The 15,708-nt window shown below is 38.6% G+C and overlaps 1 protein-coding gene across 3 annotated transcripts in view; it reads right to left on the bottom strand.

Moving 5' to 3' along the window:
- SHROOM4 (shroom family member 4) overlaps window positions 1–15,708 on the bottom strand; it is a 170,043-nt gene that overhangs the window by 94,102 nt on the left and 60,233 nt on the right. For 2 of the 3 annotated variants that reach the window (XM_075259351.1, XM_075259352.1), the window contains exons 3-4: window positions 3,064–3,195; window positions 42–2,964 (exon numbers count right to left, since the gene is read on the bottom strand). In XM_075259351.1, coding sequence (XP_075115452.1) covers window positions 42–2,964; window positions 3,064–3,195 — 3,055 coding nt within the window. Of the gene's footprint in view, window positions 1–41; window positions 2,965–3,063; window positions 3,196–12,369; window positions 12,459–15,708 lie in introns of those variants that run through there. The other variant, XM_075259353.1, reaches the window with a different exon arrangement.

Here is a 15,708-nt window from a genome sequence, read left to right as displayed (position 1 = left end):
AAAACAAAGAAATTACCATACATTAGGTTAAACTTTCTCACCTGTAACAGGGGGTTCCTGATATGCCATCGGTCAACATAAGGAGAACTACCTTCCTCCAATAAATTATACTGAGTAGGACACATGAAATCTGCACAATTTTTCCACTGATGATGGTGGTGGTGTTGGTGGTGGTGTTGGCAATGACAGCTGTGATGGGTCACAGGTAGGTTTCTTTTAAGTAATGCAGGACATAATTCACTACAACAAAATACACATGCCCGGCATCCATATATGAAAGATGGTAGATAGTCAGCAGAGTGTTTACCTTGATTGCAGCACATTGTAGGGTTTACTGTATGATTCATACATAAATCATAATGAGGTAAACTGCCATCTTGTCTTCTAGGAGAGGCAGTGAAATGTGTATGTTCTACAAAATGCCCACTTGGATCTGTAATCATGGTCTGAGTATTATCATTTCTGCTCGGACAAAAGTTTTCTTTTGGTACCTCATGCATAGTAGATGATGTGGATTGTTTGCTTACATCTTCAAAAAACTTTCTTCGAGCTGCAAATGGCAATAGAATATTTTCATCGCTCATTCTTGATGTATGAGGAACATTTTCTTGCAAACTAATTTGCTTTAGTTTGTGCCCAGCCTCCTTTCGGATGTAAGACTGAGTCTGAAAATTGTGTTCAGGAGACCATGTCAATTTGTCTTCATCATTTTGATTATGCTGAGAAATATGGTTTTGAAAATCTAAAAATTGTTGTGGAGATTTAATTGGGGTTGGAGAAGAAAAGGTATCTGATCTTCTTGAAATATGAACCTTGTTCACTTGCCCTAAGTTTGCCTGGTCAATTAATTCCCTTTCTTCAACAGGTTGCTCACTGGTAAATTGCTTCAACCTCCATTTTCTTTCTGAATCATAAAGATCATCAGTTATATTGTAAGTGTTGTCCACATGGGGAAGTTTATCAAGAGTTTCAGGTAGAGGTTGATTTTCACTAGCTAGATGGTCACTAGCTTTAGTAGATAGTTTTTGTTCTAAACCTAAGGAACCTTTGCTTTCCCTTTGTTTTTTTATGCTGTCTATGCTGATTTTATTTTCAATTTTCCACATATCCAGACTACCAGGCTTATTAGGTACAATTGGTGCCCATTCTTTCAAAACGCTTTCTGGTTTTTGTGCCAGGTTTATAGCATTTTGAAAATTGCCTGTAGAATAAGCATATTTGTGTTCAGTGTTTTTTTGCTGATCATTTTGATTTGGTTTTGGAAAGACATATTCTTCATGATGTGTATCTGCAGCATTTGAATTCCATTTTTCATTGCAGGTTATGTTTTGAGAAGGTAATAACAATCCTTCATCTTCTGTCAAAGCCTCTTTTAATGATATTATGGCTTTATTAGAAGTATGCTCATGAGTTTCAGTATTTTTATCTATCATCTTATCCTCCTGTTTTCCCTGATATAAACAATCATTGGTGCTTCTATATTTTTCGGCATTGGCTCTTTTGATTTCTAAAAGAAGTGCTTTGTTTTTAGGTGGTGCTGGTGGTGGTGGTGAAGGATGTGGAATTGACTCAGAATGACTTTCAAGTGGATAGTCTTTATCCTCAACAGAATCTTCACCAGAAGGCAGTGCTATAGAACCTTTATTCTTCTGAAGTTGGGCTTTTCGTCGCTGTATCTCATTTCTGAGGTTTGTAGCAAAGCGGTCACTTTTTCTTCGCATCTGTGATGAACGATTACGAGATGAACCAGGTTTTTTATTTGGATTCCCAGTTTCTTCAAGCTTAGAAGTCTCTTTTATTAATGCATTACTAATGCAGGTTAAGCTCAGCTCATCATCATAATTATTTGGCTGTGAAGCTGAAGCCTCTTTTGGGTCATTTGATATGCTAACTATTCTGTCTAAAGAGGGGCACAAATGCACAGCACTAGTATCTGAGGTTTGCTCTGTGTTCTGAAATTTTGATATTTCTAAGTCTTTGTTAGAAGTGCACTTGTAACTTTTCCGATTTTCTTCTTTAGCTGTATCTGTAGGATAGTGGTAGTCTGCGGAGGATGAGTCATTTGTAAAACTGGCTTCAGAACTAGACATGTTTATTTGGGTAGAAGGAATGCATAAAAGCTTCCAGTGTTCACAGTCTGAATTTTTAACCATTTCTGCTGCCACAGAATCAATATTACATGCAACTTCATCAATATTATTGTAATTAAATACCTTTTTTTCTATATCATCTTCCAACAATTTATTTGTATTTAATTTAGGGCAATGGCTAGGTTGCCTTTCTTCATCCTTTGCAAATGTGTTTATTTTTTTGACATTGTCAGTTTGTGAGCTCAGCATATAGTATTGTTCAGATGACAAGTTCTCTTTAAAATGTACAGCACAAGGCCCATTTGTGCACTGGCAAAAAGCATTTTCAGAACTGTTAAATTGACCAGCCTCTGGTGAAAACAATACAGGCATATGAATAGAGTCACTTAGAGTTGAAGATTTTCTTTCACGATTGCAAAATTTATTTTTGTTTTCCCTTAAGCTATCTCTTCGTATGGGTGGTTGAGGTGGAGAACTTATATTGTCCAAATTATGTTCATTATAAGGAAGTCTGGAAACTTTATGGAAATGTTCATGACATGATTCATTAGAAATGTCCACTTGTGAGTCCACAGCAGCTAGTCCTGTTTGAAGATAGCGATCATCTTCTTGTTTATTTGAGCCCAAAAAATTGTTGATAGGAGAAGACTCGTCCATTTTCGCTGAGACTGTATAATCAGAGATGTTAGAACTTGTGGAAAAAGAACTATATGCAGAATCCCTTTTGTTTTGGTGCATGCATGGATCAAGTGGTGAAAGTGTTCCTTCATAGTAATTCTGCCCAGGCTGATCAAGACTTTCCATGCTACCTATTGAGCTACTTTTGTCTGTGCTGCAGTGTCTTGAGAAAATATTCCAATGTAGAGAATGTTCACTGTAACAAAAAATAATAGTGCTAGATGTTTAGTCTTCATTAATTATGCATACTTATTATCAAGCACATTTCTGGGGTTAGCCAGAAACACAAACTTACCTAATTTCAGTGCCAGAGTGCCAGGACATACTGAAAGCATCTGATGGGTACTGCATGCTTGCAACATCTGGGTGTACCTCGGACAGTTTTGCAAGGTGCCATGAATGCGGCCTTATGACTAAAGCACTCCTCCTAAAGAACACAGATAGAAGGAAGAAGTAACAATACAACGTTTATAGTAAAACAAATAGGACCAAACTATAAAAAAAAAAAAAAAGTACAGTCCTATGAAAAAGTTTGGGCACCCCTATTAATCTTAATCATTTTTAGTTCTAAATATTTTGGTGTTTGCAACAGCCATTTCAGTTTGATATATCTAATAACTGATGGACACAGTAATATTTCAGGATTGAAATGAGGTTTATTGTACTAACAGAAAATGCGCAATATGCATTAAACCAAAATTTGACTGGTGCAAAAGTATGGGCACCCTTATCATTTTATTGATTTGAATACTCCTAACTACTTTTTACTGACTTACTGAAGCACAAAATTGGTTTTGTAACCTCAGTGAGCTTTGAACTTCATAGCCAGGTGTATTCAATCATGAGAAAAGGTATTTAAGGTGGCCAATTGCAAGTTGTTCTACTATTTGAATCTCCTCTGAAGAGTGGCATCATGGGCTACTCAAAACAACTCTCAAATGATCTGAAAACAAAGATTGTTCAACATAGTTGTTCAGCGGAAGGATACAAAAAGCTGTCTCAGAGATTTAACCTGTCAGTTTCCACTGTGAGGAACATAGTAAGGAAATGGAAGACCACAGGGACAGTTCTTGTTAAGCCCAGAAGTGGCAGGCCAAGAAAAATATCAGAAAGGCAGAGAAGAAGAATGGTGAGAACAGTCAAGGACAATCCACAGACCACCTCCAAAGAGCTGCAGCATCATCTTGCTGCAGATGGTGTCACTGTGCATCGGTCAACTATACAGCGCACTTTGCACAAATAGAAGCTGTATGGGAGAGTGATGAGAAAGAAGCCGTTTCTGCACGTACGCCACAAATAGAGTTGCCTGAGGTATGAAAAAGCACATTTGGACAAGGCAGCTTCATTTTGGAAACAAAAATTGAGTTGTTTGGTTATAAAAAAAGGCGTTATGCATGGCGTCCAAAAAGAAACAGCATTCCAAGAAAAACACATGCTACCCACTGTAAAATTTGGTGGAGGTTCCATCATGCTTTGGGGCTGTGTGGCCAATGCCGGCATCGGGAATGTTGTTAAAGTTGAGGGTCGCATGGATTCCACTCAGTATCAGCAGATTCTTGAGAATAATGTTCAAGAATCAGTGACGAAGTTGAAGTTACGCCGGGGATGGATATTTCAGCAAGACAATGATCCAAAACACCGCTCCAAATCCTCAGGCATTCATGCAGAGGAACAATTACAATGTTCTGGAATGGCCATCCCAGTCCCCAGACCTGAATATCATTGAACATCTGTGGGATGATTTGAAGCGGGCTGTCCATACTCGGCGACCATCTAACTTAACTGAACTTGAATTGTTTGTCCAAAATACCTCTATCCAGGATCCAGGAACTGATTAAAAGCTACAGGAAGCGACTAGAGGCTGTTATCTTTGCAAAAGGAGGATGTACTAAATATTAATGTCACTTTTCTGTTGAGGTGCCCATACTTTTGCACCAGTCAAATTTTGGTTTAATGCATATTGCGCATTTTCTGTTAGTACAATGAACCTCATTTCAATCCTGAAATATTACTGTGTCCATCAGTTATTAGATATATCAAACTGAAATGGCTGCTGCAAACACCAAAATATTTAGAACTAAAAATGATTAAGATTAACAGGGGTGCCCAAACTTTTTCATAGGACTGTAAATACAAAAAATGGCAGACATTATGATATTCTGATACAATAGCTTTAATATGCACATTTATGTTTCTGTGAGTAACAATGGATGGCAATATAACCCCTTTAAGACCAACCCATTTTGCAGCTTTAGAATTTAGCATTTTTATTAGTTTTCTCATTATCACTTTTCATGACCCATAACTCGTAATAATAGGGAATTTATTATTAAACAGTGCAATTTTGGGGTATAGTTAATAAAATTATTAACTCATGATATTTATTTTTGTGGGGGTGGTAAAATGCAGTAATTCCACCGTTGCTTCTTTTTTTTTTTTTAATGAATTTAACCGCTTCCCGACCGGCCCCTGTAGATTAACGTCGGCGCGGCTTGGGCTCTGTGCCGCGCCGACGTTAATTAACGGCCCCTTTTAAAATGGGGATCGGGTCTCCCCGAGGGTCGGGAGCTCCGTGGACCCAGCGCTAATAGCTGCTGGGGTCCACGGAGACATGATCAGGACCTGATAGATTCAGGTCCCGATCATGTAGCGGCCATGTCAGGGAAAGTTTGTTGGAGTAACAAACTTTCCCTGACATGCGATGCCGCCCGCAGGTTAGATGATCCTGCGGGCGGCATCGGAAGCAAGTGTTAGCTATATCTTATAGCTAGCACTGTGCCCGATGTACTCCGCTCGGAGCTGGTCTCCGAGCGGAGGTTTTAACCCCTTAGATGCCGGCGGTGAAACATCACCGCCGTATCCAAGGGGCTTAGAAAAAGATAAAGTGCCCCCTGGGCACCCCCCGCGGCGAGATCGGGGGGTGCCCATAAGTATCTTCTGCAGCCTGAGGTCTGACCAGTGACCCCAGGCTGCTAAGAGCCCCCAGTACCTGGTTGATCCTACCAGGTATTGAGGAAGCCAGCCGATACGTCTGTATCGGCTGGCTTCCTCCATAGACTGCAATGCACTGTATTGCAGTCTATAGCATAGAGCCAGCGATCCTCTCTGATCGTTGGTTCTAGTGTCCTTATAGGACAAATAAAAAATGTAAATAAAAAGTTAAAAAACAAATAAATAAAGTGTGTAAAAATTTTTTATATAGTTATAAAAACCCCAAAATTCCCTTTTCTTATATAAAATTAATGAAACCCCAAAATTCCCTTTTCTTATATAAAATTAATGATATAAAAAACCAAACAAAATATTACTAAAAACAATACATATTTGGTATCAACGCGTCCATCATAACCTGTACAATAAAACTGAAACAATATTTAACCTACACAGTGAATACTGGGAAAAAAAACGCAAACAACCCGGCAAAAGTAATGTTTTTTCGCCATCTCACCTTACAAAATATGCTATAAAAAGTGATCAAAAAGTCACATGTACCCCAAAACAGTACCAATACAAAGCACAGGTTGTTCCGCAAAAAATAAGCCATAAACCAATTCTGTCAACCGAAAAATGTTACGCGTCTCAGAAGTTGGTGATGCAAAAGTAATTGATTTATGTCCCCAAATGGATTTTTTGTTCTGCAAAACTTGTAACACATAAAAAACAATATAAATGAGGTATCGCCATAATCGTACCGACCCGCAGAATAAAGGTCACATGTTACTTATGCTATACGCCTTGCTGAAATTTTTTTTAAAGGCAAAACACAATACCAGAATTGATAGGGATTTTTTTAATTCACCAAGAAAGAGCTAATAAAAGTTAGTCAATATGTTAAAAACACCCAAAAATGTTATAACAAAATACATCTCATACCGCAAACATCAAGCCCTCATGCGGCTACATCACCAGAAAAATAAAAAAAAATTATAGTTTGTACAATGTGACAAAAAAACAAAACAAAATCACCAAATCATAAGAACACAACTCGCTACGGCAGGAAGGGAATGTATAAGCTGTGTGAGCGAATATTGGGGTACAAACCAGATTTAGAGCTTACGACGGAAAATAAACCAGAACTGCCCCCCAGAGTGAACCCCCCCACTCAAACTTAGTAGCTACTGCGGATATAGTAGGGAATTTGGTGTTCCCAATGTAGTCCGCACAGCTTACATATCTACTATTCACCATCCGCTGTGCAATCACGTTTAGGATACTATTGCCCGATACACCCCTTAATAAGTTCTTTGAGGGGTGCAGTTTTTAAAACGGGGTCATTCTCTAAGGGATTCCACTTTACTGGTACTTTAGAGGCTCTACAAACCTGACATGGGCAACCAGATAGCAAACATCTGAATCTGCGATCCAAAAAACAAAATAGTGCTCCTTCCCTTCTGTGTCTGACTGTGCCCAAACAGCCGTTTCTACCCACATATGGCATTAAGTACGTTATCCTGGGTACACCAGTGTCATACATGTGGGTATAAACTGCTGCTTGGGTACACAGCAGGGCGCAGAAGGGAAGGAGCGATATGTGCTTTTGGACAGCTGATTTAGATTGTTGGTTTTTGGACACCATGTCACATTTGTAGAGACTCTAAAATTTCCCCTACAAAATAGGGTCACTTGTTGGGGAATTCAAAATTACCGGCACCTCCAGGGCTCTGCAAAAACAACATGGCGTCAGGAAACCTCCAAATCTGTACACCAAAAGCTAAAAAGTGCACTGCTCCTTCCCTTCTGCACCCTGCGGTGTGCCCAAGCAGCAGTGTACACCCACATATATAACTTCTTTCTACCCGGGACAGCCCCTTAATATTTTTAGGAGTGCAGGTCTCTGATAACAGAGTGGGTGCAACTCATTGGGCACCGAAATGGCAAATTTCTTTCAAAATTTTAATTTTCATTTTGTGTATTAATTTTTGGGAAGCATTTTTAGGCTCAGAATGATAATACCCCTTGATACATTCCTTGATGGGTGTAGTTTCTAAAATGGGGTCACTTTTGGGGGGTTTCCATTGTATTGATACTTTAGGGGCTCAGCAAATGCGACATGGCACCTGAAAACTATTCCAGCCACATCTGCCCTCCAAAAACCAAATAGCGCTCTTTCCAGTGGGGGGCTTTTTCTCCTTTAACCCCTTGTGAAAATGAAAACTTTGGAGATAAAGGGACATTTTAGTAATTTTTAACCTACACATCCCAAGGTTATTAAAATCTGTGAAATGGCTATAGGGTCAAAATGCTCACTATACCCCTCAATGAATACCTTAAGGGGTCTAGTTTATAAAATGGGGTCATTTATGGGGATTTTCAATTGTTTTGGTAACTCAAATCTTGTTCGAATGTGCAATGGGTCTGAAACATTTTGAAGCAAAAATTGTGTCTTGAAACCCAGTTGGTGCTCCCTTCTTTTTGGGCCCTACTGTGCGTCCGTACATAGGATTAAGGCCACAAAGTGTACATTTTTGAACACAGGAGAAATGTGGTAATCTATTTTAGGGTGTTTTTCTTTATATTCATGTGTTTTGGGGAAAAAGGCTGCCTTTAAAATGACACTTTTGTGTAAAAAAAATATGAAAAATTTTTGTTTGATGCAAATTTTTTCAAAACCTATGGGGTCAAAATACTCACTATAACCCTCAATAAATACCTCAAGGGGTCTAGTTTCTAAAATGGTGTCACAATTTGGAGGTTTCTACTGTTTGGACACCTAGAGGGCTCTGCAAATGGGACATGGTGCTTGATCATGATTCCAGCAAAATCTGGCCTCCAAAACCCAATTAGCGCTCTTTCCGTTCTGAGCACTGCCATGTGTCCGTATATCAGTATACCAGCACATATGGGATATTGTTGCATTCAATAGAAAGTGTGTAGCAATATGTGGGTTGCAATTTCTCCTTTAACCCCTTTTGAAGATGAAAAATTGGGGGCTAAAGTGACATTATATTAGAATTTTTTTTTTTTTTTAATTTTCATGTCTCAATGGTAAAAAAAATCTGTGAAACACCCGTAGGGTCAAAGTGCTCACTATACCCCTGAATACATTCTTTGGGGGTCTAGTTTTCAAAAATGGTGTCATTTTGAGGGGGTTTCCACTGTTATGACACTTCAGGGGCTCTGCAAATGTGACATGGTGCCTGAAACAGATTCCAGCTAAATCTGCCCTCCAAAATCCCAATAGCGCTCCTTCTGTTCTGGACCCTACAGTGTGCCCATACATCATTTAACATTCTCACATGGAATAGTTTCATGCTTGGGGGGAATTGTTTAATAGAATTTAGAATGCGTTTTCTCCTTTAACCCATTGTGAATGTGTAAGTTCTAGGGCTAAATGAATATATTAGTGAAAAAAAACTGAAATTGTAAATTTGACCTCTATTTTGTTTTAATTGACGTGAAATGCTGAAAGGGTTAAGAAACTTCCTAAATGCAGTTATGAATTCTTACAGGAGTGAAGTTTTTAGAATGGGATGATTTATGGGGGTTTCTAATAGAGAGGCCTTTCAAGACCCCTTCAGAACTGAACTGGTCCCTTGAAAAATATGTGTTGGAAATATTCTTAAAAATTTGGAAAATTACTGCTTGACTTGTAAGCCTTATAACATCTGAATAAAATGAAAGGGCAATTAAAGTTTGATGCCAATATAAAGCAGAGATATGGCAAATTAAATGTATGAAGTAATTTGGGTAGTATGACATTCTACATGAAAGGCATGCAATTTCAAAGTTTGAAAATTGAATTTTTTTCTAAATTTTCACCAAATTTCCTATTTTTTCATAATTAAAGACAAAACATATTGACCAAAATCTACCACTGACAGGAAGTACAAGGTGTTGCGAAAAAACAATCTCAGAATCACCATGATAAGTTAATGCATCTCAAAGTTATTACCACCTAAAGTGACACATGTCAGATTTGAAAAATGAGGCCTGGTCATCTAGGTACTTTTAGGCTCGGTCTTGAAGAGGTTAATAATTCATCATCAATGTTTATATGTTAATGCAGTGTCCCAGTGGAACACTGATATTAAAGAAAATGTGCTGCCAGGAAAAAGCTTAATGTTTAAATCAATGGGTTTTTTTTTATATTAGACATATTTTTAAGGATTTTATGGTGATGTTTTTAATTTTCCAACTTAGTGGCTATATTTTTAAAAAATCCTCCAATTCCAAGTTTTACCACTAGACCTAAAAACTGTGACCTCCTCTTTCCTGTAGAAAGACTAGAGGCCATAGACGGCTGCCATATTTAAATACCTACCATCCGCTATCAGGAAGGGGTTAATAGTCTCACTCACATCATTATCATGGGATTTTAACACTCAATCTCGGTCATCAGTCATTATCAATGGACAGCACTCACATGCTTATTTTTTTTTTCTATTTTTGGAGTGCTGACCTAGGTAGATAGATAGGAGATACATATGACATATATAGATATCGGATAGATAGATAGATAGATAGATAGATAGATAGATAGATGAGGTAACTTTTGTTGATAAACCAATCAAACTGTCAGCCTGGTCAAGAATTTTGCACTCCTTTCCAGAATAACAGTAGAAGAAGAAAGGAATTTAACTGTGGGACACCAGAAGACTCCAGACATAGTACCCAGAATAGAAGAAAAATGCTCAACCCTGCTTGATAGCTTGTTAATGGCTCATGCAGACCTTTTGAGTTCCCTGCTGATCAGCATCTTTGCAACTTTATGCTCCTCCCAGCTCTAACAACTGCTACACAATGCCATCCTCCCTATATAGCTGCATGGCCTCATGACTGGCACGGCCCAGTGATAAAACCAACAGGTAATCAGACATGGCAGGTCTGGAGGCCGTTGTGGGATCACCATGACCACCATCAGCATCCCAGGACTGCAGTGCATGGTGCTGATGGAAAAGGAGAGGGAGCCTATACCACTAGAACACTTTCCACAGCATCAGGCTGCCTTCATTGACTTGCCTTATGACATCATGATGCACTCTCTCACAAGATAAACAATGAAAGAAATTTTTTGAGAGAAGTCCTCAGTAGTTGATACCTTTTTTAATGGCTAACTTAAAAAAAATTGTTGATGACATATCGAGCTTTCAAGACTCTATAGAGGTTTTTTTAAGTTAGCCATTAAAAAAGGTATCAACTACTGAGGACTTCTCTCAAAAAATTTCTTTCATTTCATATCCACTGGCTAACACGGTACAAAGACATTTTTTCTTATACAAGATAAACAATGCATATACTTGACTATTCACATGATATTTAGCAGACCAGGCCACTTTTTTTCATTCCACCATGGTCCAGTTCTGATACTCATGTGCCCACTGTCTGTGATGTTAACAGTGGACAGGGGTCAGCATTGGTAATTTGGTCTCACTATAGAGCTATATAGCTGAAGGCCACCAGCAGTCTCCTTGTGACTTAACTGGACCATGCTTCCTCACTCAATTCTTGCTCTCCATTGATTAATTTCAGTCCTTTAGCCACCAATGGACTGATAGGTGACTATACTGACATATTCTCGACATTTCAAATGGTCTGGCAACACAGTGCACATTGGCACTAATCTTTACCTATCTATTACTTTATCTGGTCTCTCCAAAACAGTGTTTTGGCTCAACAATTAGTGCTTTTCATTGGTCCACTCTGATGCCTTGCACCTACTATACTGGGAAGTCTGCCAGTATTGCTGTCCATAAGAGCTTGCCATCAAAAAGGGACAACAATGTGCATGACAAATTCAAGGCACAAAACAATGTCCACAACTGCAATATACTTTTAAAGGTAAAACACGTTGTTGTTGTTTTTTTTGTTTTTTTTTTCAATAAAAGGGCTACAACTTTTATTAAAAAATGATATTACCTTTTGCTTTTCTTTCCACAAATACCTGACCATCATGATGACTTTTTTTTCAGCTATCTTTGACTACTTTCCTCAATGCACATTCTTACAACACTGAAAATCAGCTCCCTACATTATAAAAGGATTGTTTTTGCAGCATGCACACAGATTTCTAGGAGGAACATTCAGATGACTAGAACAGTCACAGAAATGTCTTCAACAAGTCTGTCATATGTCAATATACAAAGTACTCTTAATACTGGGTTTCCAAGTTGAGTTTTTTTGCTGTTGCTTTTGAAACCAAAACCTGGTATGGATCATAAAAGTAGGATACAAGAAAAGTGACACTATTCCCCTTTTATTCAATCCACTCTTGGTTTTAACTTAAAAAAAAAAAAAGTATTAGTGTCCAATAGCAACAACTAGATTGAGGATTCCATTTCCAAATAAGCATTATAGAAGCAAATTATAAGAGAAGATATACTAACATTCTGCAAGAGTCAATAACTTATTTTATCCCAGAGACACAAATGACATACAGAACAATGGTGAAGAACGACAATCAAAAATCATGATAGGATCATAGAGTACAGTAGATCAAAAAGTAAAACAGATACCTGCCATTAAATATTAATAAAAGTTTAGATGAAAACAGAATCAAGTAAAATGTAAAATAGAACTACCAGAATTCAAAAGTAAATGATGTAGAAAGTTAATATTTCTATTTCTTGAGTTCATAACCAGAGAATATTTGTTCATTACTTACCTAACACTTAAGTATAATGTATGAAATTCAGAAATATTGACTCATTCCATTTTAAACAAATATCCAAAGATCTGCTATGGACAGAGATCCAGAACACTCTTTTGAGAGAGGAAAATGAGAAAAATTTTCCAGTGACTAAGAGGAAGAATGAGGTGAGTTTCTATTTAATTGGACAAAATGGGATGCTGAATATGTGACCAGTTAAGAAGGAGTGTCCTCATATAGAGTGACAATACATACGCACCACTCCCAGACATTCCTGAACCTTTCAGGAAAAGCAAAGGAAACAAACGTAAAGTAGAGATAAGAGTTATGAGAGGGACATTAACCAATAGTTATACTTTTTATACATTTAATATCATTCCCTGTATACTTGCAAATTCCAAAAACATAATACACTAGATTAGACTAATCCGTCTGTACATATTTTTCTACCACATAATATCATAAGTTCCATTAAATATTTTTCCCATAAACTATGGGAGGTTGCATTGAATTAACTTCCCTTCCCTCCGCATAACAAAGGAAGTAACTTGCAATTATTCAGACTCACAGGAAGCAAGTCAATCCAACAAATAATACTACAATTATTTATACAGGGAACTCTAAGGGTAGAAAAAAAAATAATGTAACAGTACAAATCACTGCCACACCTTAAAGAGATCAGCCACAGTGAGAAGCAGCGTGCAGCAAGGGAAAGCATAGACAGAAATGCAGGATTTCACAAAAAGGAGCAAAATCTGTTAGTAAACAATATTACAAAATCTATTAATGATACAAATACTGCTAGGAAATCAAAAGTTGTTTGAAAGTTTAGTTATGCTTTATTAACTATAAAGGAGACTATGCTTGGTGTAATATAGATACAGTAATTTTGACAGCAGAAAAAGATCATATGGTACATCTATTTCGACTTTGTAATTTTTATCTGTCTCTTGGACAAACATTTGTCCCAATTATGTTTAAATTTCTAACCACGTTTAGTGGAAGTTTGTTCCAACCCTCAATTACATTTTCAGTAAAAAAAAAAATAAAATTCTGGTACTTGATCTGATTGGCACTACATTCACATTTCAGTGTGTGCTCCTATGTTTTTTTTTGTGTATTTTCTTAATAAAAACAGTTTTCTAATATTATTTAAACTGTCAACATACGTAAAGAGAAAGTGATATTATGCTGGATGATGGATCTTTAAATACTGTATGTTTCCCACTCAGAGAAGTATAAAAATGGCGACCTGGCGCCTGTGTGGTGGAAATAGTAGACTCCATTCAGCAGCCCACCAGGGCAATTGCAGCTCTTACCTGCACACCGTCCCACACACCGTCCCACACAGTGGGTGGTGATGCAAAATGGCAGCAAAATCCGTAATAAACTTGAAAATAAATATAACGATGTGAATGGTTAAGATGAATTGGTTCTGTTTATGTCCTACTCAAAGGCAGGGAAACCTGGCAGTAATATCTAGATCAGAGTCCAATCACAGGCATTAATCCCTTTGAAATGGGCCTGATACCTGTGCTGTTCCCCCTACTGTGGAGCCCTAATCAACCCTCTTACGTTGATGTCACAGGACAGCTACTGCACAGGGAATTTGCTCATTTGTGAAAGAAGCAACAGCCAGGGAGGAAGCGAGCAGTGAGTGTTGGTGAGTATGAGGGGGACGGAGAAGGAAGAGAGGAGTACTGGTGGCCTCCTGTCTCTGGAAACAGTGAAACGGGACGTCACCAGGAAATCAGAAAATGGGTGTAAACTAGAAGATAGGCGGTGGAGGGGGTTAAGCTTAGGGGTAATGTTTTAATTTATCCTGGACAATCGCTTTAATTTTTAATCCTAATCTGGGGGTTTGGCACAGAGGGGGGAAAACATATCCAAGTGGCCCCCTACCTGGGCATAATGATATTATCACTAGACGGTGACCGTATAGTGATAGATACTGGCTGTACACAAGGTTCTGCATAATTAAATACAGTACAGGGAAATGTTGTGACTTACAGGTGATGTCGCTAACTGTAATCTTTCACATTTCTCGTCTCATCCATCTGGTCCACTATGACCACTTCTTCCAGCCACAGCTTGTCTCTGTAAAATTTTCAGCAAAGACATCTTGGGCTCCTCGTGTTCCAGACACCTGACCCACATTTTACTCACTTATACAAAGTCCCCATCCTGCTGCTAAACCCAATTATAAAATAAAATATAAAATACATTATATAAAAATCCCCTAGCGTTACTCTCAGCTCACACTGTACAGCGCGATAGGCGCTGCTGTGCAGAAGGATGTTCCTGATAGACTGTCAGCAACGCCCTTCTGACTGTAAAGAGCTACGGTATTGGCACCGCTAGCTCATTACCCGGGGCACAGATCGGGAAAGCCGACAGTGTGCTGAATTCAGCTTTTCAAGGGGTGTCCCCCCACAAAATAGCAGGAATACAGAGCAATTAGTGGCGGTTATATATTTCAACCCAGCGTTTCAAGGGGTGTCCCCCCACAAAATTGCAGGAATACAGCGCAATTAGTGGCTGTTATATACGTTCAACCCAGCTTTTCAAGGGGTATCCCCCACACACACACAAAATAGCAGCAATACAGAACAATTAGTGGTTGCTATGTATGCTCAACCCAACTTTTCAATGGGTGTCCCCCCACAAAATAGCAGGAATATAGAGCAATTAGTGCCTGCTATATACGTTCAACCCAGCTTTTCAAGGGGTGTCCCCCCACAAAATAGCAGGAATATAGAGCAATTAGTGCCTGCTATATACGTTCAACTCAGCTTTTCAAGGGGTATCCCCCCACCAAATTGCAGGAATATAGAGCAATTAGTGGCTGCTATATACGTTCAACCCAGCTTTTCAAGCGGTGTCCCCCGACAAAATAGCAGGAATACAGAGCAATTAGTGCCTGCTATATACATCCAACCCAACTTTTCAAGGGGTGTACCCCGACTAAAAAGCAGGAATACAGAGCAATTAGTGCCTGCTAAATAGTGCCTGCTAATTAGTGCCTGCTATATACGTTCAACCCAGCTTTTCAAGGGGTGTCCCCCAACTAAATAGCAGGAATACAGAGCAATTAGTGCCTGCTATATACATTCAACCCAGCTTTTCAAGGGTTGTACCCCCACAAAATAGCAGGAAAACAAAGCAATTAGTTCCTGCTATATACGTTCAACCCAGCTTTTCAAGGGGTGTCTCCCCGACTAAATAGCAGGAATACAGAGCAATTAGTGCCTGCTATATACATTCAACCCAGCTTTTCAAGGGGTGTCCCCCCACACAATAGCAGGAATACAGAGCAATTAGTGGCTGCTATATACGTTCAACCCAACTTTTCAA

The sequence above is a fragment of the Leptodactylus fuscus genome, chromosome 11, assembly GCF_031893055.1.
Source record: "Leptodactylus fuscus isolate aLepFus1 chromosome 11, aLepFus1.hap2, whole genome shotgun sequence".
Taxonomy (NCBI): domain Eukaryota; kingdom Metazoa; phylum Chordata; class Amphibia; order Anura; family Leptodactylidae; genus Leptodactylus; species Leptodactylus fuscus.
Note: the sequence above shows the minus strand (reverse complement) of the source record. Positions and strands in the feature narration are given on the sequence as shown.